Here is a 25,411-nt window from a genome sequence, read left to right as displayed (position 1 = left end):
ATATTTGTGTGCGAATTTTGAGTAATATTAATACAATATGTGGGTACTAAAACCACAGTTCATAAAGAATGTGTCTATGGGATATAATGCTGTAGCTAAATATTATATGCGCAAAATTATAAAAAAATAATACTTATTTTTCTCTCAAATGCTTTTGCACCGAACGCTATCAAGAATCTTATTTCTTTATTTACATAAATGTTGAGTAAACATCGCGGCAAGTGTTTATAAATGCTCATAAACTCAGTGTTATGAACGACTGAATACATACTTAATAAGCACATCACATACACATACTTATTTTCTGGCTAATTCCACACAAAATTCAATAAAACATTTCTCGAATAAAACGCTCTTGATATTACCAAAATCTAAAATTTACGGTGTTATTTTTTGTGCGCCGTCCATCGCTTCTCACATTCGAGGAAAAAATGATCCGACCTTAATTCTATGTACATAACGATCAATGTATTACCCCGAATGCTTCACGGTCACGTCTGGGCGGCATTCGATGCGCGTGCGCAGCATTGTAATCGGTAATGCATGACAGTGTGACGTCACAAGCTAGTGGGTAACGCGAGCGTTCGTGACTCACGCTGATTTAACATGACAGCGTAGGCTTACGTTCAATCGTGTATTCAAATAGACAAGGGAAGCAACTGTTAATAGACAATAATTCTGAATTGTTTAAATTATGACAGGAGATAATTTAAGGTCTACGAATTACCTACTACATACACTACACAGTATAAAACAAAGTCGCTTTCTCTGTCCCTATGTCCCTTTGTATGCTTAAATCTTTAAAACTACGCAACGGATTTTAATGCGGTTTTTTAATATAATATAGTGATTCAAGAGGAATGGTTTAGTATACATAATTTATTAGGTTTTAGACAAAACGGGCGAAGCCGCGGGCGGTAAGCTAGTGTAAAAAAAAATTATATCTTATTGACAATACCTTATTCATTTTATTATTCACAGTCGAAGTCACATACTATTACTACATAGTCTTTGATCAAGGGACGATCAGTAATTTAAATAAAGTTCATATTTCGTAAATCTTAATGGATTGCCAAAACAAAATTGAAATACTCTGACAAATTGAGAAGTTACGTCGTTTAAAGAAGAAGTTAAACGACAGTAAGCAAAAAGTTAAACGTAGGTAACGTACATCGAGGCTAAAGTAAAATATTTCGATTGCCCAATGTAAATACTAAATGACGAAATTAAACTTGACTAACACATGTTTGGTTTTGCATAAGTTAACAACTAAACCGTAATTGGCAATAGTTGATATATACCTACCTGACATTGTGAAAGAATGATGTTCGAAGAAAATGTTAAAGGGTATCATTTAAACTATCACCAATTTAATTAGTTTTGTGTTTCTTAAATAATAGGGTTTGTCCTCAAAATAGTATAGATCTGTCACCAAAATGTAGTCACCAAACAATGCAAAATCAGTTCCACAATAAATCACCTAAAATCCTGAGATATAAGGTCTAGTACCATATAAATGTTTTTGTATGTATTATAATAGGTGTGTCCTAATAAGTATTTAAGCAAAATAATTTAAAGAGATCACCAATAAATCATATTATGTTACTAAAAGTTAAAAATATAATCAATATTTATTCTTAAAAATAATAACCACTGAATCTGGTTTAATAGCTGACTAATGGTTAGCATAATTGTATATAAAACACTTAATTAAAGTTAAAATAATAAATGTTTATTGTTAAAAAACAATAATCACTGAATAATCAGCGCTGGTTTGAATTTCGAAGGGCGCCCCCTTTTTCTTTTCTGGCCGATAAGCACATTTTTTGCTTCTGGTGGGGGGTTGGCCAGCTTTAAGCGTATGGCTAATCCGTTAATGTTTGCACATGTCAATTTTTAAAGCGCGCCAATTTGTCTCCGCCCCTTTGATCATTTTTTCATTAAAATTATAAATTGATGTATTAAATTGATAACGAATACTATTAACTTATTATCTGAACGAAATAAAATGTTACTACTGTATAGGTGACAAAATATCAAATAAAAAGGAGTCGCAGTCAGGGATCGATAATCGATTTATTTGGTGACAGATCTACCATTCTGAGCACAGAGCTATTATTTAAGTAACAAAACTGTTATAATAAGAACGAAGTTTATATTCATGTAATGCAATATAATTTTATTGGTTATCGACCTCTTATTTTACACATATATTAACATAAATTTGATAATTCATATCTGGGAACAATTTTTGTTTATCTGAGAACGAAAATATTTCGTGGTGATAGATCTATTTATTAGGTGATACAACTTGATGACAAATATAAATTTTGGTGATAGAAAATATAGTTCCCAATGTTAAATCCTAGAAATATCATAATATTATTATGTTTAAAATCGAGATTTTTGTCTAATTTCTCACGTCATTATTCAATCGTCGTTATCCTATCCTACAAATCCTACTTCCTACTTGCTACAAATATTATAAATGCGAAAGTTTGTGAGGATGGATTTACGTGTATGTACGCAAATACTACTGAAACGATTACAATGAAATTTAGCACATATATAAAAGGTAACTTGGATTAACATACCTATAGGATAGGATTTATCCCGGAAATTCCACGGAAACGGAAACTATGCGGGTTTTTCTTTGAAATCGCGGGAGCCGGCGGCGGAAAGCTAGTTAAAATATAAAGCAAATATTAATATTTCAGTTATTTTCATGTCCTGTGGAATTTTTCCGCGTCCATCGAAAATCTATTGTGTCGTGGTCTCATACTCTCATTGGGCCGCTCGGTGGTCAATGGGTAAAATCACACGGAGTCTACAAAAACATTAACTTATTGCATTCATATGATTGAGACAAAACAACCAATAATTAATGATCAAAACCAGAAGCTTGAAAACAAGTATTAAAACACACCGCTCTAAATTATATTTTATTTAATAAAATAAGTTGTCTAATATAAACTGCCATGAATATTCATATCTCGTGACAAAACTATAAACACATGCTGTGAATATTGTCAACTTATTCAGTTTTAATTAAACGTTATTTATGTGTTTATTTATTTATTCATTGAATTTTCGACATGACGGTAACAAAAGAAAAAAAAAATTAAACGCATACAAGATGCTTACAATTTTATATTTATATAACGATCTTTCATTTATCCGTAATAAATAAAAATATACTTACCTGTTACAAAAAGAAAACTTGCGATTTTGCCTCGTTTTTGTTTGTTCCTTCAAAATATTTCAGCTATGCATTCCCGCCATTTTCTGTCTAGAAGCACGCAAATTATTCTGGAAAAGAAAATTTACACTATTTCACACAGTAGGTATACCTACATTTCTTTAATAAAGCAGTATTAATTATTGTATTAGAAATAAATATTGCTATTTGATTTAAATCAATTACTTCAAATGTAAACGAAAAAATGAAAAAAAAAAATCACGTTCGGAAATGTCACAGACTAAAAAACAAATTACTTTTATATGTATACACAGATAATAAATTCTGTTGACAAAACCCATCTCAATTTTACCTCGGCACAGATAAAGAAACAACCAGAATAATTCTACATTTATTATTTTCAACATGAACAGCAACAACTTTATTTTTTGAGTCTGGTAACTCAATTTTAAAGTCTTACATAGTTTAATGGAATGGCATGATATGTCTGTTTGTCCCCAAAAAACGTCATACATATTCATTTATACCATAAAGTGCGCTAAATTTGGTTTTCTATAATTATTATAATTCACGCATTGGTATGGCGCCATTCATGCCTTTAAAAACTTGTCGAGACTTTACTACGCGATATGGTTGTAGTGTAGACCATGTTTTATTATCTGCATTAAATGTCAAAAAATTGTATTGAAAAAAAAACCAAGAAGGCCATAGACAAGAAGTCTCGTTCTAGTTTTTTTTTCTGAAGGAGAAGAAAAAAATTCTTAATTTAAAATGTAGTAAGAACCTATTGACAACTTTTAAAATTATTTTTATTTTAATTACTGACGAACGAAGGAAATTAAGTGTGCTTCGGAGTAATTACGCGTGAAGTGCGTTTTAGAAAATCGTCGGACTGTAAGTAGATATCGTATACGACATTATGAAAATGATTACCTTCATTATAAAGTTTATAATAATCAGTACATACTACACGTAACACGAGTGCATCCGCGGGCTGATACATGTCAATATTTATAAATGTTTTAAGAATAATTGTTTCGTTCACTTTAACTCAATCCAGTTCAAAACAGGTGTTACAGTTTTTATTCACAAACTGGTCTATATTATATACGAGGGCTAATTTTAATGAAATAATCTTGAAAATTAAAAATAGAACCGTGTAAAAACGATAACTGGAAAGTTATTTCTTTGTCAAGTTCTTGTAGGTGTAAGCTGGGTAATAAAACAAAATTATTGTCCTCGAATATTCTAGAAATATTTAAAATTAAAAATGTACGTCTGTCTTTTATTAAAACGTTACTGCTACTGAGATGTAGGTACTTATTAGTATATTTGTGATGGATGATTAATTAATAAAGATGGTTCAACATAGGTTTAACGTAAGTAGATACTTAACAAAATTAATGTCTATTATTTACTTTTAAAAACAGATTCGTTAAATATATAATATAAAAATTGTGAGTTCACCGATTTCACTTATTATGATAAAAAACTTTTTCATGAATCCGATCTTAGTCTTTTTAGTCTTATTCCGAGCCATATAATTTATTTTAATTTAAGTCCGTATCAGAAAACACTTTAAGTGGAACTTGTATGATACAAAGTATTCAAAAACAATTTGTTGCGATTAGTGTCTCGAGACCATGTGAGGTGTCACATGTTTTTTGTAAATATAAATTGTATCAATTAAATTTGGGAATTTATTTGATACCTGCTTGAGGGAGTTGTTTTGAGTTAACTGTTTTAACAATTTAAATAAACGCAAAACGAATGAAGTAGTTAATATTATATTTAAATTATTATTTTTCAACTACGTCGTTTTCAAATTTCAAAATGACGATATTCCTGATTCCATGATGTGCGATTCCTATTAGTCGTAGTGAAATCTTATGTAGCCTCTTTTTCGTTAAATGAGATAAAGAACATACAATTATGTCCCTGATAACTAGTTCAGCGAAAGAGCTAGCAAATAAAACAGTTGTACATTTTTTTTATATTTGTATAATTTGTATATTTGGCTTGGCGTAAACATTTCAAAGTATATAGAGTAAAACAATAAAAATATAATTGAATTAAAGTTACGCAAAAAGGGCAAAATAAATAATAATATATCCAAATGAAGCTATGTAATATTATCTGCTGTGATAATGCATCTTTATAAAAATTGAACGGTGTTTCGTAATGACATTATTTATTATGAAAACTTTATTTTCAATAAAATGCTAAATAAATTAGTAATAAATATCTGTTTTTTCATGCTTATTGACCGAATTTTATGTTTATTTGGAAATTCAAAACTTTCAAAGAGATACGAAAATAAAGTCATAATCGGTAATATATTTAAATATGTAATTTTTTGTCAATATGTTAAGGTTGGATTTCAAAGTACAAACATGGATTTACACTCTTTTTTATTGTTTTGAGGTATAGGTTAAAAAAGGAGTTACATTGAATACGAATATGTATTATTCGTACCTATACATATATTGGTATAAAAAAAATTGAAAAATTACAAAACTGATTTAAATTTTTCAATTTTCCTTTTAACTTATATGAATGCAATGCACCCTATAGCCTTCTTGATTATCCAAGAAAAGGCAAAACCAAAACTCGTATTACTGTGTGTATGTGACTGTCTTTTACATTTTAATTCGTGGATATAAATAATCCAAACTATTGTTTACGTCTTGTTTAATAAACAATTGTTACAATTGCGCGCGTGTTTTTTATCACAAAAAGCACATTTAATTGACTATTATCTGGTAATAGATGTAAACCAGTTAACATAACACACCTTATAGTAAAATGAGTGGGCGTTGTGACTCAGCGTGGTTTATGTGTAACTCTTTGTTTTGAAGGTGAAAGTTCTATTAAGTTTTATAGATACCTACTCAATTAGAATGTGTAAGGAATTTTTGGGTCACGGATTTGGAGGTTTTTCCTTAAAGAAAGATGCTATGAATTATGATTGATATTTGGAGGTAAATTTCGATTATAACTTGAAGTATATAGTCATAAATCATAATGTATTGTAGGATGTTTGCATTTACTCACAAAAAAAAAAACTAATGTAAGTACTTACATTGTAGGCGCAGGCGCATGCTACGTGTATTTATGGATAGAATAAATTGTTCATAAGTTTCTATTCATACAAATTTCATAGTTTACATAGACTTATAAGTTGAAAAGTTGCTTTTAATAATAATATTGGTCTAGTAGTTTTCATATACGTAATTGAAAATTATGATATCACATTTATTTATTTACTAGCTTTCCACCCGCGGCTTCGCCCGCGCAGTCAAAGAAAAACCCGCATAGTTCCCGTTCCCGTGGGATTTCCAGGATAAAACCTATCCTATGTCCTTTCTCGGGTATCAAAATATCTCTATACCAAATTTCATGCAAATTGGTTCAGTAGTTAAGGCGTAACATTGATAACAGACAGACAGAGTTACTTTCGCATTTATAATACTAAGTATGGATTTATTGAAACAGAATTATTCTTTGTACTTACAGTAATAATACCAAAGCGTACATAGAATTTAGTAACAATATGTTAACAAAAATAAAAAAAAAACGGAGTTACATATTACGTGCCGCTACATGCATCCTAGTACCTGATACAGAGGCCTAGGACAGTATTTGTACTGCTAGCAAAAATATCAATTGTGGCATCGGAGGCCAGCACACGTAATAAAATGATTCTTATTAGTACTTTAAGGCCATGTTAAATTATCATCAAGTTCTACTAAAATTAAACGAGCGCTGATCTTTGATCTCTTTGCTGATTATACCTTAAAATCTTCATAAAATATACCCCGCGTTCACGATCATCGATTTAATAAGAAAAAGAGATGAAAAACAGACTCTCATTGCTTGAGGCGTGATCGAGAAAGTACTGTCAACAATAAATTCGTTTAAAAATCTGAATTAGCTCCGAGCTATCGCCGTGTTTACGACGCTTGAATTTTAATGTAAAGAATAAAGAACGAATATAGAGGCTTTGAATTTTAAATAGTGGATTCGATGGTATTTAGTTCTGTTGTACCTATTGTTTTAGCTTTTTGGAAATCATTGATACAGTTATGAGCTTCTAGACTCATTCGTGAATGATGATAATGCTTCGTCATAAAATTAAATACTGCTTACGATTTTGATTGATATAAAATTATCACAGTCGAAGGGTCCTATTATGTTTTAAATATATAGAACATGTACAAAAATTTATCAATTACAGAAACAACAAGAGGTAAACGTAAAGTACCATACTAATAAGATTCTTATAAGACATTCTTAAGTCTTTAAAAAAACCATAAATAATAATAATGTTAAATCTAAATTAAAATTGCATTTTGTAAACAACCTGTATAATGTGGCATAATTATTGTATCTAACTTGTCGCGAGCACACGAGCACGCTGTGCATTGAATTTTGTCGTGGATGGATTGCTTTGCATGCCGGACAAATCTTCGTGGTTTTTGGCATGTTCAATTATAATGTATTTTTCTTTTATTGATAAATAAAAAAAAATAAAAAAAACGTATATGAATAGCCTAGAGCAACTGTGAAAAGGCATAATTTGATTCATTCTTTTTATATGTTAATAGAGCTATAAAACAAAATCTTGTCAAAACATTAAAATAGCTAAATAAATGCAACATTTTGTTAGCATAAATACATCAATCATAGTGCCGATAAAAATACAACATTCAGGCAAGTTGGTGTAAGAGATTTATTAACGAACATTTAAAAGTCTCAGTTGATACTTGTAAATAAATCATACTTAGATTAATTACATAAATTATAAATGAAAGGGTGACAGTCTCGCAAAATTAATGTTGTCTATTTCGTTTGAAGAAATTGTTTACATTTTCCTATAGGAAGAAATTGCTTCAATCAGAAGGACATTTAATAAAGTTATATTATTTTGGTAAAAGTCGACATTAAAATATAATTATATTCGTTTACTTAAAAAATATCCCATCGGTCGATGTGTTTAAACCACATTGCTATATCTATTCGAAAACTTCAAATATGTATGATTTTCATGCAAATATGTTAACTCGGTTCAACATGCAGGAACAAAAATACCAAGAACAAAAACTTTCCTAAGTTTAATATTTATGCAACAAGACGACTTTGGTTAACAAATTGAATTATACATTGATTTCTAATATTTTATCTTATTTCAAATCCTTGTGGGTGTAAAATGAATAATTAATATATTTTATTTCCAATAGTTAGTGTTTCCTTGTGTTTTATTAGAATATTAAGCAATAAAACACTTTCATTTTATTATATTCAAAACTTTTAAATAAAGAAATGAAAGCTTCGAAGTCCTTATGTATTAAATTTTATACAATTAATGCTTAGAGCATTAAACCAACCGGAGACGACACGCGCAATTCTTTCATAGTCAAAAAGTCTGTCATTTCCTGCGGGGGGAACGAGTAAACACATTTAAATAGTGTTAACACAAACGCATTTTGAGATTACGTCGCTACAACACGCACACGACAAAATAATCAAACACCAGCATGACTATACACATACAAGTACAAACCTTGGTACAAACACACACATAGACACCGTGTCTGTATTCAACGTCAATGTAAACATCGATAGTGCGATAACGCGTCGATAATTTAAGTCGATAATAATTATAATACTTATCGATACTTTATGCTCAATGAATTTAGAATTTTAATTTTAATGATAAATTAAATATTTGTGATTTGTGACATCTAAGTATTCATAACGAATAACAAGTTGAGAGGTCGTCGTGACGTCGATTTGACACTTTCAAAACAATGAATATGCGTAACAAAAATAAAGATGTAGTCGTAGACCTCTATAGTAATTTTCTAGTTTTCAAAAATTCATATCTCAAAAACTAAAAGTTTCCGTCAATTGCAAATTTTAGATTTAGGTTCCGTAGGACAACAGCTAACCCCAAAAAAATTTACGCCTCTCAACTGGACGTCCCATAAAGTTTAGCCCAATACCATTTTTTTGTGAATGTCACAATTTACATATAAAACAAGAAATAGTGAACAAAAAGACAGCTTCGTCGTTCATTTACATCATTTATTTACAAATATTTACATTTATTTTAACGCAGAAACACTAGTTAGTGCTAGTCCGTTTAGGAGTCCATGAAACATGATTCGCTTTCGGAGATCGAATCCAAACATCCCGAATCACAGCAGCTTTTAGAAATCTGAAAAAAAAATGAGAATGAAACAAACTGATAAAATTTATCATCATCAGCCATAAGACGCCCACGGCAGGATAATATTTATATCGATATTATTCTTTTACCGTCCCATCCCTAATTTTTATGCAGTGATACCAGAATAACGAATTAAAAATGCCTTTTTACGTACATGTTACGAACGTAAGTAATTGCATTATAATTAATAAAATACAAACTTAAACTTAGTATACTATAAAATATTAAAGAAAAACATGTGTTGGAGATAAACAATAAATGAATTTGCAAACGGTATTTATCATTAATAATTCATAAAGTTTATACAAATTATACTTAACGTTATTTATGGTTTCTTTGGCTAAATTTTATTACTCTATAATAACAAATATGAACGGTGATAAAAGTTATAATTAAATATTAAAACAGTCTACGTACTTTAAAATTTACCCAAAAGTGGATGTAGTACCATTATGTGGCAACACTTTTACATTGACAATATATTTCAGTATTTTGCAAATTTGCTGCAATATTTCACAATATTTTGATGTAAAAGTAATTACAGATGAAAAGTAACATTATCCTTAATTACATTCCACGTTTCTGACCACTTCTTACACGTAAATTCACTTCAATTTGGCATATTTCGCTCCGGTTTTTTCACGTTCACTGACATTAGCAAAATGGCGTTGGGCGCGCGTCAACTAGTTTTATTTATCAGGTATGTAACGCGTACTCAAACCTTTGGCGAGCGGGGAACGCCTGCCAATGGCCACTCCGGTTGGTTTAATGCTCTAAGAATTAATGAGTCTTTTCTAGTGTTTTTATTTTTCACGAGTATTATAACATTTATAAATTAAAGACATATTAACTTGTAACGTCCGGAAAATATTTTAATAATCGCGTTTGAAATCCGTCAAAGATCTTTAAATTCTTAAAAAAAAAGTCTTAAAAATATTTGAAAATTGTAGTTAAACCTCAGTGAGGCAAGGTAAAGGTATAAAGTATAGTCTACATTTTTAACAGGTTATTCTTTGGCAAGAGGTCAGTGGGTCGGCCAAAGGCAATTTCTTATCATTTATCGCTTCCTCCAAATCTCACTTGGGGTGGTTAATTCAACGCTGCCACGCTATGTAGGGCTGTATTTTGTATTATATTTCGACAATAAAAACTTTATCGACGGCTGGATATTAAGGGAAATTGTTTGCATAATAATACATACTTTTGAGTGTGTTGTGCTTGAAATGATATAGGTGATGTTATGCTTGTGTGCGTCACGTGTGACCTATATGAGGTCTTATATACTTACTTATAGACTACTACTTACTTATAGAGACTTTTTTCCATCTATACCTACCTACACGAAAAATATAGAAAAATGTTTACAATTCGAGAGAAAAATCACAAACAACCTGTGTGAATTATGTTTAAATCTAACTGAATGAAAGCTATTAGTTGTGCTTAATTATCGACAACAGCTTACAACTAAATTAGAATTTACTACACCATATCTATATATATATAAAACTCAAAGGTGACTGATATAGTGATCTATCAACGCACAGCCCAAACCACTGGACGTATCGGGCTGAAATTTGGCATGCAGGTAGATGTTAGGACGTAGGCATCCGCTAAGAAAGGATTTCCCGAAATTCTTGCGAGAACGGGGAAAAACGGGGATGCACGTACAAAGTCGTGGCCGGAAGCTAGTCTTACATAATTCGCTATTCAATAATAAAACACCAAATAAAACAAGTAATTATTTTGAAAAAATTATGATTTATCTACTTCAACGTATACATCAATTATTTAAACATATTTGGCAGAAATATGAAATGATTTACTCGCTTGTCGGTATTTCGCAGTATTTCCAAGGAAATGCGAGTGATTAGAGCTGTATGTGGGCCGCAAGCGTAATTAGTTAAGTAATGGTGGCATAACCTACGATGTTTAAAATGTTTTGAGATTGATTTTTGTTGAGGCGTTTAATTTGATATTTCTAGAAAGAATGCTACTTAATTCGTGGCTTTTTACAGTAGGCTTTGTTGTACTTGATAGAAAGGTTAGCTTAGTAGTAAAACGCTCAATTTATTCGTGTTTTATAATTATTATTGAATGCTCCAGATGACAGTGGAGAATAAATAAGTCGGTTGCAGAGGACAAATAGACCTCCTGTTTGGTCACTATAAAATTGATTACTTGGATATATATTGTGAAATCGTTTGCCACATCTAATTAGGGAACATGTGAGAAAACAATAATTATTAATTACTAATACATGTATATTTGATCAAATATTTAATAAGTAAAAAAAAAAAGACGTGTGGCACTCGGGGACTGCCGCGGTAAAGCTATTGCAAACCATGCCTTCAAGCCATACCTCTGCCCGTCGGAGTGGGGAGCGTGAGGTTTTTTCGTTACGGAATTTCTGGATTCGGTCCCCGCGCTCAAGGCCCGCGATATAAGCTATGCAATAGCTTAAAAATATATCAACAACATACCTACAATGTTTGTACTTAAGTAATAAAAAATCATAAACATATTCCAGTCACCTAATTCTCTCACGTTAATTAATTATTCATAGATTTTAACGACTAATCTAAATAGGTGTGACGTTAACTTCCTTTAAAATTCTTTGACCCCACATCGTAAAAAAATGAAAATAATGTCTACCAGCTTTTATTTTCGTTCAAGTATGTAAGTCACGATTGAAGAACATTTGGTATTCATTTGTAAAACTTTTAAGCTTATTCGAATTAACGTGGGTCATTCATTGACCCGTGAGTCAGAGCTACTGATATTGTGTAATGTTAGTTTGAGAGATGACGAACAATTTCATGCATGTTTTAAATGTAAGAAATTATGCATGTGCTTCTAAATTTGTTTGTCATTGTTGCTAAGTCACATGACTGTTAATTAGTGACTATATAAATATGGCCGTTTTTGATTTATTATTTCTGAATATTTAGAGGATATAAAATTAAAAACTTTAAATTTTATTATATTGGGTTGACATAAAATATATATTAATATTATATACAATTATTTCTAAAATATTTTATTTAGCTTTATTTATGTTCCATATAATATAATACATTTTATTCCTTTTTTACGAATCTATTTTAATGAACTAAGTGAATAAAAGATCGATTTTTAATTCTTAATCCCCAAGGAAATGTCTATCATGTAATATTCTCCAGCATCTCTTAGACTTAACCTTCAATGCGCAAGCGCATACCTCATTGTTATGTACGGAACGCGTGTGAAAATATTCGCCAATGGATACCTGGCCAATTATTAAGTACTTGCTAAATCTACTAAAATTCAGTTCTGCAAGTCGAAAGTTTGAATATATAATATGGGTCATTATTTTACGTATTTCTAGGTGTTCCTTGTGTAGAAGATGCAGTTGTAGTATATTAAGTAAAAGTAGGTACTTAAATTTCACATACTTGATTTATGTTAAGGATTGCTACTTATGCATTAAATATAGGTACCTACTTTAAAGTATGTATGGCTCGTATTAAGGTTATAACATAAGTGATCCTCAATATCAAAAAGTTGTCTACCTTTGATTATTTACTTTTAGTTTCGCTGTAATGCTGCATATTTCCATCATTTAAACGTATAATGTGCGCATGCGCGTTGAATTCTTTCTTATCTCGACTGTGAACTATTAAAAGTTTCTTATAAAAGGACTACCTATACAATAATTACAAAATGAAAAGGGATGCTTAATTTAATTACAATATTTAATTTATCGGATCTACAACGTGAAAAATTGACATATCCAAAAATCTTAGCTGATTTTTTGATCTGCCAATTCACTATGCCAGCTCTACAACCTTAGGAGACCTATATCCTAGCGGCTAGCACATAATATAATAAATATAACTGCGTTAAAAACAACCGACTTCAAATTTGCACTTGCAACATTTACAAATACAGACAAAAATGCTCATAAAATAAAAACTACTGGGCCTATCCGAATAATTTTTTTATGGGACTAATTCGACACCATCCCGCATCGAACCAAAAAAGAATCACGTAAATCGGTTCAGAAACCTCGGAGTAATCGGTGTACATACATAAAAAAAACATACCGGCCGAATTGATAACCTCCTCCTTTTTTTTGAAGTCGGTTAAAAGAACAGACTGGTGACATGAATATCTCAAAATTCCTAAAAGCCTTCATTACACATCATTTGCAGAATATAATATCGAATCTCGAGGTCGATGCAGTTAGTCGATCATTGCTAGTCACGATTCATATTTACATAAACAAACAAACGTGATTGTTATATATTGTTCTGTTACAATACCATTTTGTTACTAATAATTAGGTTTATTACCTTGTTTTGTAATCTATTTAGTTGAAACAATATGGCGCTTGTACTAAGCAAATTAGGAACGTGAAAGGTTATTTTACTTGATGAAATAAATCAGAGTACCAAATAATGAGTGACTCAGTTTATTGAAGTGTGTTACCCTTTGGAAAAATATTTTATAAGTAATTAAAAAAAGGTTATTTATTCAAAATAGTGTTTTAGGTCGCATTCGATATTTGTTTAATGAATATGAATAAAAACATATTACAATTTTATTACCAAATAAAGTTCTTAACATTTACATATTTTGTTTATGTAAAAAGAAAATTTACGATATTATTCACAATACGGTGATAAAACCACAGAATCACTCGCTTATGTCAATTCTAAAGAACGAATGATTGAATGACCAACAACAGATAATATAATTTTTATTACAACATTTACATATCAAATAAAAGGAGAAATGAAAGATTGGTATAATTAAATACGGCACCATTAATGTCGAGCAGGGATATAAAATTAATATAAGCTGTGCTTTATGGATTTAGTTTTATTGGTATTTAGAAAGAACGATGAATGTAAGGAGTGAGTAATAAACTAAATCGGTCACCACTCGGTTTGTACAGGTTGCAGCGTAAGTTTTGTATATTTGAAAAATGAACGAAAAACTTTGTTCTATTTATTCTAAGTTGCCTCTTGCTCGCAAAACAGTTAATATAAACTACTTTTTGCTACTTGTTCGTAAATTAAATCTATGAAAACAAAGTTGTCTTGTATAAATTGCGACTTTATACGAATGTTTGAGCTTTTGAAAGAATTTTTTATTGTTTTTTTTGTTAAAATGTTGTTTATGTATGTAAATATAACAAAACATATTTATTCAATGTCCTGTGAAACGCAGAAGAAATTTGGTTTGTTTATCATAGATTTTTATTATACAAACTGTTATGAAATTTTGAAATATATTATCACCGTAAATAGTTATATTAATATATTCGATTATGTTAATATGTAAAATAGAAAAGCATACATTTTTCGTATTTCAGAATCACATATTTTGTACAAAACGTGAAATCTGTGATAACTAGATTATATTATTTTACTTATCACAAGCATGAATTGTAATTTACGTACCTGCGTATATTTAGTGGCACATGACTTGCTTTTAAATATTTAGAAACAAAGTGTTACTAAAAATACAACGTCATGAACATAAAATAGCCATCTTAAGACAATGTTGCGTTGTTGTGACCACAATTTGAGATTTTCGAAGTAAAAAAGGTTTTTTTACGATTGAAATTACTACATTGTAAGAATTATATATTATAGAATAACTTAAGTAGTATCTATACCTATTGTAATGAATAAATTCCTTAGAAAATATCCAAGGAAAATAGTTACATAAGGTATATGGAAAATTCCACAGCTAGATAAGGAACTGTTTTAATGTTATTTGTATTTCGTAATAATTTTTTAAATGATTTTTTTAATGCAATATGTTGATGTAGTTTGATTAATTATTATTGGTGTATGCCTATCTACTTATATATTTTTTGATTTAGGTATATTTTCTTAGTGTCTCTTTACATAGGTATACAATTTAGTATTACTTGGGAAATATCCTGAAAAGTCCGAAGCACGTGGTCACCACTTGTCAACAGCTTAAAACTGACGACATCATATTACACGCAATGCTTTTAGAAGTACTCAAGTAGTTATTTGAGATTTATACACCATAACTAATGGAAACCGCTACGTAATGGTGGAAGACATTTTTTACATTTACTTCTTAGTGGGATCGCTCATGTTATTTTTTATCGTTTATCGTCGGTGTTAATGTCGTACGATAATCGTGATTCGTGACGTGTTTGTTTAACCGTGTTTTTCACTTCAAAATTATAATGTGTTACGTGGTATGTAAAATTTCTGAACGATGAACGAAAGAATGGTTTGGGAGTTGTATCTTTGACATAGTAACATTCACATGTAACGCTATAACAACTCATTTCTATAGATATATATTTCATAATTCATTAAAATTAAAAAAAAACTCCAAAAGAAACATACACATAATCGCTACAATACTTTTTACAACATATTTAAAAATGTATGTAGGTTTAAAACCCTGAACATTGTTAAAGACTTTAATAAATATATCTGTCTATAAACAGAGATTGTCATAACTTTATGAAGTGAGAACTGCATAATTCAGCAATTTACTGCAAGCTATTATATAACTCGATATTTTATTTCTGCGATATAAATTCATAATTTATATTAATGGAGGCACATAAACGCTTATTCGTATAACAACTTCATATTGTTAATGGACATTCAATTCGTTTGTTTGTATTCATGTAAAGCATTAATCATAACTCATTCATCTTTGCTTTTATTTCTGATATAAATTAGGAGTTAATTTAGTTTCTGAAATAACTAACATTATTCTTTACTAGGTTGTTATAAAATAATATTATGTAGTACTTAGTAGTTATTAGTTTAAAAGTTTGTTTGATAGAAGAAATCTTTGGAATTACATAATTGACTTTGATAAGAGTTGTATAGAGCACATAGAGTACGTTGCGTAACTATAATTGACTTAAACATAGGTTTGTTATTCCTTTTTAATACCTTAACTTTCTATAAAAAAATAATTTAATCTCAATATTTCTATAGAATCTGTCAAAGCGGATTCGGATTAAATAAATGCCAGTTAAAATTTAACTCAATGAATTGCCTTAAAGGCCTTTTCATAAGTCAATGCATTATGTTCTAAATATATTTATGTATATGTCAAAGATACAAGTTTTTGTTACTTCAAGATATTCAAGGTAATATAATCGCATATGGCACACTTAACTGCGAGCGCTTGTCGTTACAAAACACTGGTTATAATAAACTAGTTTTAACGAGAGTTTTACTATTTTATTTTACGCTTACTTTTATTTGCTGTGTCGTTTTGGAGTTTTGGAGTTTGATTTCTGTCCTGATTCGTTAAAGAGATAAGATTAAATTATGTAGCAGATTTTGAGTAGTTAGAATTGTTTACAATCTTACATAGATGGTTATGCCTACGCGTAATTATAATTTTCCTGGAGAATAGTTTTCATGAAAAAAAGTTAAAAATTAATGGTTAGCAGAGCATTGACATTGACAGGCACGTATTGGTGTCGCGGAAGAATTCTAATCAATACCCGCGGCCCCATCATTAAAGCGGCTCGACGGAACACAGTGGGGTTTTAGTCGGTAAGAATCCGACATAACCCACGGCTCCTTCCCCGGGGGCCGTGGGTATCTTTGGAAGATTTCCCCACTATAAAAAAAAAGGCACGTATTGGCGTGTTAGGTAATAAATAGGGAAAGGCATCTGATTTTGTATTATAAATTCTTAAATAATTAACTTGCATTACAAAGCTAATTAGAGACAAATGACACAAGCAAGTCCATGGGCGTAGCCACGGTGGGGCAGGGTGGGGCGCTTGCCTCACCCTGGCTTTGACCTGGAAGGTACCTAACCACTAAGCATAATATCCGTAAGAAAATTCACACTCGATTCTCGAAAGTCGACAGTCGACATAGAAAATGCGACCTTTTTAAATTAGTATTATTTACCTCTAAATTGACTGACTAAAAAATTGTCATACGTCCAGCGACCAAACGGCTGAAGATAACACACTTTTGGATCTATTTCGTGGTGTTGTAGGTGAATAATTAGGTGCTTTGAATAAGAATAATTCGAATAACGAATTACACACAAAAAAAAGAAAATAGTTGAGGCTTCTATGTTACATGAACTGTAAGAAAAATGATTGTAGTAGTTACCCCACTATATTATCCAATTTCACTTATGTTGTGTTACACGTTCTACAACTCACTTATATACTTTTTACTTTTTACAATACACTTTTTTTTCTAGTGCCCACACTAGAAAAAAAGTTTAAAAAAATATTAGACAGAATAAAGTAAGTGTTATAAAAAAGTTTTCAAGGCAAAGAAGATGCGAAATTTTACCTTCGCAAATGCCTTCGCAAATGCCATCGCAAATGCCTTCGCAAATGCCTTCGCAAATGACTTCGCAAATGCCTTCGCAAATGCCTTCGCAAATGCCTTCGCAAATGCCTTCGCAAATGACTTCGCAAATGCCTTCGCAAATGCCTTCGCAAATGCCTTCGCAAATGCCTTCGCATATGCCTTCGCAAATGCCTTCGCAAATGCCTTCGCAAATGCCTTCGCAAATGACTTCGCAAATGCCTTCGCAAATGCCACCGGCATTTGAGGTTCGAAGACCTGGATATGACTTTGGGTACATACAGTTGCTAGTAACATATTATTACTTTTTATTGTTGCCCCACCTTGCAATATAAAACATACAAATTGCGTATTATTTGTCTCCAGCACAAGGAATTCACCTCGAAAGGAGTGAAATGTGATAATTAAGGGCGCTAAATGTTTAACATCGTCGCGAGAAGACATAACTGTTAAAATAATATCACATGCACTCTACACTCTGTGGTTTTGGCGGGAAATATTTGTTTGTTATGTTATGTGTTCTAGAACTTTTATCTTTTTGTTTCGGCAAAAAATGGGAGAAAATTGAGGGATTTTTATCGTTTATAATGGACAATAAAGTCAATAACATATAATAATAATTCTTAATGCGATTTTCGTTTGTTCTAAGTCGTTGTCGTTTGGGATAAAGTTACCTATTTATATAACGCGTTTCGTTGGAAATATCATCATTAACGTAATTTAATATTAAAGAAATGTTTTCGAGTTCATAATTACCTTCGATATGATTGTTCATATAATTCTATGCATATTGTTATGCATGATTGATGTTTAGGGCAAATGCCTTAATAAAATATTCATAATTCAACTGACCGGCAGTTTTTTGTGATGAGTAAGAAGAATACTCATTTACATCAATCATTAGAGGTTAATTCATACCTTGTAAGGACAGGTTATTGATAGAAAAACTAAAGGTTCTTGCTTTTTTAAACAATGGGTAACTTTGCGGTTATATATAACGTATTTATATTAATAAGTTTACGTATGTAAGACACTTCGTTTATATATTTTGTTGAATAGTATGTTGTCAAATAAATTATGCATTTCGATCCTGGAATTAATTATATTGCTTTAAAACAGCACATATTTTAATATTATCAATAAGTTGTACGCAGAAACAAATACATAAAATATACAAATTCAAACACAAACAATAATTATAGTCATCAGCCATCTGGTTTCCATAACACAAGGGAAACCTTAGTATGGGATCAGATCGTTCCGTGTATGAAAATTGTCCTGAAATATTTATTTATTTAATAAAAAATACTCCGAATACAATAATAAAAATTGCCGAAGGATAAATTGATTATCAACCAAATAAGATCTAAGTTTGTAGAAAACTTAGAGCAACAAAAGTAAATGCTAATCCTAGGTAAACAGTTATTCTGAAGTCATGTGAAGTAACAATATATAAAATATACATATTGTAATTTAATAAATAAGAGGATATATGATTATGAAATGTATTTCCATTCGACTTTTATTGTGCTTGTTAATACGATGTTAAGTTTCTCTATTTAACCATATAATATGATAGTTTTGTATCTCTCTAATATACCGTATAATATATATTTTATTATATTCTCAGCTATATAATAGTAGGCTACTATGTTGCCACATCTTGATTATGCAGAATTTGCGGTATATTTCATACTAGCGGTCCGCCCCCGCTTTGCCCGTGGTACATATTTCCCAAAATAGGTAGCCTATGTTCTTTCTGAGGTTCTTAAGATTGTCTGTGCCAAATGTCATCAAGCTTAACAGACAGACAGACATACAAAGTTACTTTTGCATTTATAGTATTAGTAGGGATTAGCTGTAGCCCCGCGGTTTCACCCGCATTGCTCCGCTCCTGTTGGTCTAAGCGTGATGATATAGCTTTCCTCGATAAATGGGCTATCTAACACCGAAATAATTTTTAAAATCGGACCAGTAGTTCCTGAGATTAGCGCGTTCAAACAAACAAACTCTTCAGCTTTATAATATTAGTATAGATAGCTGATATTCTAAACTAGGTATATAACGGTAGGCTACTATGTTGCCGCATCTTGATTATGCAGTATTGGCGGTAATTTTAATATTACTTACATGTTGATATCAAAAATACCGAACGATAAGTTTATTAGGGAAATACATGTTAATTTGTATAGATACATTTATTATAAATATGCTTTTTTATGAGTTAATTAAAGACGTTTTTGAATCAATTTCTATACCTCTATACTATAAGTTAGACAAATGAAGAATTAAACGTCATATCTAAATAAAATATTATTGTCACTAAGGGCCGATTTTTCAATGCCCAGATAAACAGTCTAATAACTACCCCTCGAATAGATTTATTCAATTGCTTATCTAACTCATAACGGCTCGCCTATTTTTCAATCGTGATTTATTTGATGAATAACTATCTGACCAAATATTTCCATATTGGCAGCTCTGCTCTTGGAGTGGCGAAACAAACATATTAAATTAGTCAGGTTAGAGCGGGATAGAGTCAACTTGCAATATGTCAACAACCGTCATTATGACTCACGTCAGGAGTGCATTTTAAGTTTATCTTGTGTTCTATGATTGTTGATTATTGTTTTGCTCCGAGTAAAGAGTTTTGATTAAATTTGTGTTAAAATTTATATATTTTACGATGGAAACGACATAAAGGCAGCGTCCGGCAAATTTTCAATGGCATGATCATCAGTAGGTACTATCAAAAACATCAATTTTAATATGATTTTAATTGATAATTATTTTATAGAAAGAGGCTTTATTGTAAAAATTCTACGCTCTATGTTATTACATACGAAAATATCCCAAATTTGACGCGTCAGTTGTCAACTCAAACGTCTAATCGTCGAATAGCACGCTATCTGACCGTTGGAGCAGCAGATAGATTTATTCCTCAAATAACGTAGTTATTCGATAGATAAGTCCTATTCGTCTATTGAAAAATTGAATATTTTGTTAACTGAAGAATAAAGTCTATCTAGCTGTTTATCTGGGCATTGAAAAATCGGCCCTTATAATACCACAAGAGCTTCAAAATTATCGGGTATTTTCCGATAGGTTCGTTGCAAACAAATGAAGGAGTCAAGTTTTTAGTCAAGGCTAAAAACTGATTGATTTTTCCTGAAAAACTTGACGACTTTATTTGTTTGCAGGGAACCTTGAGGGAAATGCCAGATAATTTTGAAGCTCGTGTGGTATTCGGGAGATTATTTTTCCGTCCCAAATGTCGGCCAATAATTTCACAATTGAATTAAACCTGTCAGTTTGACGTCAACGACCAGAGAAAATTTTCAAAAAATTATCAGTATAATACCATGTAGGTTGTACCACGTGACGTCGAATGGTGCAATTCTATTGGTCGATATTTGGGTCGGCAAAATAATCATTGTTATTTTTATAATTATTTCAGTAAAAGTGTTGCAACCCTGAGATTAAAAATGATACTTACAAAGTAAATAATTAACTGTTGGTTAAATTATGGAAAAAATTACGTATTCACTATGAATAAACATGTGGGATTTTATTCAATTTATTCAAGAAGCAATTGTAATAAATTGTTTAATAAATTGCATATGTGTGGTCTCCGCTTAGGATAATCTTATGAATTTTGGATTAGCTTTCAACATATTGCTGAGATAAAATGAAAATTTATACTATTTCTTGTTTGCTTTGCGAAAATTATGAGAAAATAAATGCAACGTTAGAACGGTAAGGTTTAAAAGTGAGCTTTCGACAGCGCCTGGTGGCCAGCCATAAAGGTGCGGTTGGCCGAAGTTGGGTGTCCGGTGAACTTGAGGCGGGTGATTAGCAGCTACCTGAGTGAAAGGGGAGTGAATGTAAGGTATGCAGGTGTGGAAGTGAGTAGGGAAACCAACAAGGGGTGCGTACAGGGGTCCATAGGTGGACCGCTCCTGTGGGACCTCTTGTTGGATCCCCTGCTGTGGATGTTAGAGGAGATGAAAGTGTTCTGTCAGGCGTTTGCCGACGACATAGTGTTAGTGTTTGATGGAGATACGGGTTTAGAAATAGAGGTCAAGGCAAACCGCATATTAGGAATAATTGACGAATGGGGTATCAGAAATAAGCTGAAATTCGCGCCACATAAGACATGTGCCCTGCTCTCGACACGAAAACTTAAATATGACAAGCCACGACTTACAATGGGTAGTGTGGACATCCAGTATTTCGATAATATTAAAATACTGGGTCTTATTATTGACGGCGGCCTGACATTCAACGACCATGTTGGGAACGTTTGCAAGAAGGCAATCGCCCGCTACAAGCTATTAGCGAGAGCAGCCAGAGTAAGTTGGGGGCTTAACCCCCAAGTAGTTAAGACTATATATATCGCAGTTATAGAACCGACTATCTTGTATGCATCAGCAGCGTGGGCACCCACAGCGGAAAAGATGGGGGTCCAAAAGAGGCTTAACACCGTTCAACGGGGTTTTGCCCAGAAGATCTGCAGAGCATATCGGACTGTCTCCCTGAACTCTGCGATGCTGTTGGCTGGGATTCTCCCTCTTGATCTCAGGATACTCGAAGCTTCGAGGCTTTATGAGATCGGGAGGGGTGTGTCGCACCCGGCGGTGTTGAGGGACAGGGAGGTGGAACGAATGGCACCCGCGATTGAGGATCCACATCCGGCAGAGCAGGTAGAGCTGGGGTTCGGCTTGGTAGATGAGGACACCTATGCCGACGTGGTTGATAGCCACGTCCACAGGGTCTATACGGACGGCAGCAAGATTGAGGGTCGCGTCGGAGCCGCCCTTTCCGTATGGAAAGGTGAGGCCGAGACAAAGGCCGTTAAGCTTGCGTTGCCACCGTATTGTACCGTCTATCAGGCTGAGCTCCTAGCGCTCAAAAGAGCAGTAGATATAGCCTGCAAGAGCGGAGCGGCAAAGGTCGGTGTCTTCAGCGACTCCAGATCGGCGCTCCAGGCGGTTACCCTGAGTTCCCGTCATCCCCTGGCTGTGCAAACACGGGCGGCCCTCCGAAACGCTGCATTGCAGAGGCGGGAGGTCTCCCTGTTTTGGATTAAGGCGCACGCAGGGCTTAAGGGGAACGAACGGGCAGACGAGTTAGCCAAGGAGGCCGCTCTGGGGTTGAGGAGGAAACCGGATTACGATCTGTGTCCTGTTTCATTCGTCAAGCGTATTTTGAGACAGGATACGATCAGCGAATGGGATAGGAGATACGATGTAGGAGGAACGGCCGGAGTCACGAAGCTCTTTTTCCCAAGCGCTGCTGCTGCATACAAGGTAGTCGGGAAAATAGACATCACACACCACACCACACAAGTACTGACTGGTCACGGTGGATTCGCCTTCTACTTGAACAGATTCAAGCTGAAGGATAATCCGTCGTGTCTATGTCAGCCTGGAGTTGAGGAGACGGTTCCTCACCTGTTACTCGAGTGCCCAATTTTTGCAAGCAATAGATATGCTATTGAGCAAAAATTGGGCATGGCGATGACGGGTGAGAATCTGCCTTCTGCCCTGGGGGACAAGTGTAGGGATGCGTTCCTTCAATATTGTAGAAATATTGTTGTCGTAGTCAACCAAAGGAATAGTGTGTGATATTAGTTAGCTCTTTACTGTGATATAGGATTAAGTTGAGTGTTTTTGTGCCGTGTTTTTACCGAATTTTTATAATAATTTTAATTTTATAGCATTTTAAGCAATTATGGTACATTTTAGTCATTTTATTTGTAATTTAATCCAGTATTTTTTATTTTTTTTTATCTTGTTTAAAGTAGTATGTTATATTGTATTTTTTTTATTGTATTTTATTGTATTTTAATATTATCCATACAAAAAAATAATTAAAAGCAAAAAATGTCTCTGGACTATAATCCAGAGGTGGCGCGAACACCCTGTGATGACGGGTGCCTTTTTAAAAAAAAAAAAAAAAAAAAAAAAAAAAAAAAGGTTTAAAAGTGGGTATTTAGTATTTACAGTTATACATTTTACTGAAACCTTAGAAAGGTTTACATTCCTATCATATAAAAAGGTTGATTTCTGATAGGACCTCATAGTGAACGTTCGCATATTTGAATATAAGGACGGTTGTATCCGTGTAAAATAATAAAACTGTTGTTATGCTCTCACTTCAGTTTAATTCAATCTTTTCTTGCCTTAAAGGTACATACTCAACAATATTTTTATTAAATTTACCTACATGAGATTAAAACGCGGAATTCGTATCACATCCTAGTTTTTGTCAAGACTCTTATCCTGCTATGTTTTATTATAGCATCTCTAATGCTTCCCTTTTTACGTTCTTTTTAATGTTTATAAAAACACCAACGATCTATATTCCGCACCTGACCAAAAGAGGCAGTTAAAAACGGTTTGCATAGCATATGTTAACGGTTTTGTAGGGATAAATTTGAGGGTTCCGTATCCAAGGGTAAAACGAGACCCTATTACCACATGAGTAAACAACTATTACAGACAGTGGACACAAAGCTTCAAAAAACCGCGCAACCACTACTACAAGCACATGACACGTACACACGCGTCTGTCTGTCACCAGCTTGTATCTCATGAACCGTGAACGTTTGAAATTTCAAAAGAGATGTATTTCTGTTGCTACTATTAAATAAAAAATAATAACAAAAATTAAATAAAAAATCTAGTTGAAGCAACAGTTGGTATTTTACTTTACGAATTAGGTCATAAAATTGATAGCTGACCTAATTGCAGATGCTTAGCATATTTGTACGGAACCGAGTGTCGTGAACCCACTCGCACTTGGCTGATTTTTTTAACAACGAAAGAGATTACTTTGACGTTGAGAATCAGATAAAGCTCTTTGTAAGGTTTGCGTGAAATTATAAAAATATTTAAAATATTTTGCACGCGAATACGAGAGGTCAATGTTACGGAAACAAAGGTGAATATGAACAATTGTACTGTTTGTTACATGAAACTGTAGAGTTCAATGACAGTCGTTATAAGTCACACTGGTTTTGGTGAGAATATTTCACTAGTAGATATGAAAGCTTTATATAGGTGTTAGGAGTAGTCTGTGGTATTTCAATATTAAGTTAATAATAGTTATACTTTACAGTAATTTACATAAGAAAATTTTTGAAATTATCCTTCTACTGATATTAAAAATTAAAATCATAAAGTTTAAAGTTTATCTGTTGTGACTAACACGAGATTTTTTCATTCTTACAAATTTTATCCAACTATCGACACTAACGTTACCCACGCCTTATGTAGTGTCTGTAACCAAAAAGGTACAAAGGTTTTAACCCTTTATCAATCTTAAACCAATCCATCGCATTAAAAGGGAAATCCTGTGTACAATTTAAATAATTACACAGTACTGCGATAATGTAACGGATGCAATAGTTGACGCGCTTTATCGTGAAATAAATTAAGTCCAATTACACTTATTAGTTACCGTTATTTAGTAGAAATGGGCTGACTTATGGTAATCAAGGAAGCATGGGAAAATACTGGTTTATTGGATATAAGGGACAGAATACAAATGAAAGTGTCTTTTAGCGAATCTCGGATGAGTAGAGAATTTCAATTTGTTTTATTATAGTTCGATAGCGATTAGGCAAAGTTAAATTTA

General features: G+C 32.3%; 2 protein-coding genes across 5 annotated transcripts in view; both read left to right on the top strand.

Moving 5' to 3' along the window:
* Nucleotides 1-25,411, top strand: part of LOC123701514 (ras association domain-containing protein 10) — a 100,900-nt gene that overhangs the window by 10,804 nt on the left and 64,685 nt on the right. The gene's annotated exons all lie outside the window — the stretch shown is intronic.
* On the top strand, nt 21,775-23,397 carry LOC123701548. Its single transcript, XM_045649052.1, has one exon. It carries the CDS (start codon nt 21,775-21,777, stop codon nt 23,395-23,397), a length of 1,623 nt encoding a protein of 540 aa, XP_045505008.1.

Source organism: Colias croceus, chromosome 21, assembly GCF_905220415.1.
Source record: "Colias croceus chromosome 21, ilColCroc2.1".
Lineage (NCBI taxonomy): Eukaryota > Metazoa > Arthropoda > Insecta > Lepidoptera > Pieridae > Colias > Colias croceus.
The sequence above is the reverse complement of the archived record's forward strand: the minus strand, read 5'-3'. Positions and strand labels throughout refer to the sequence as shown.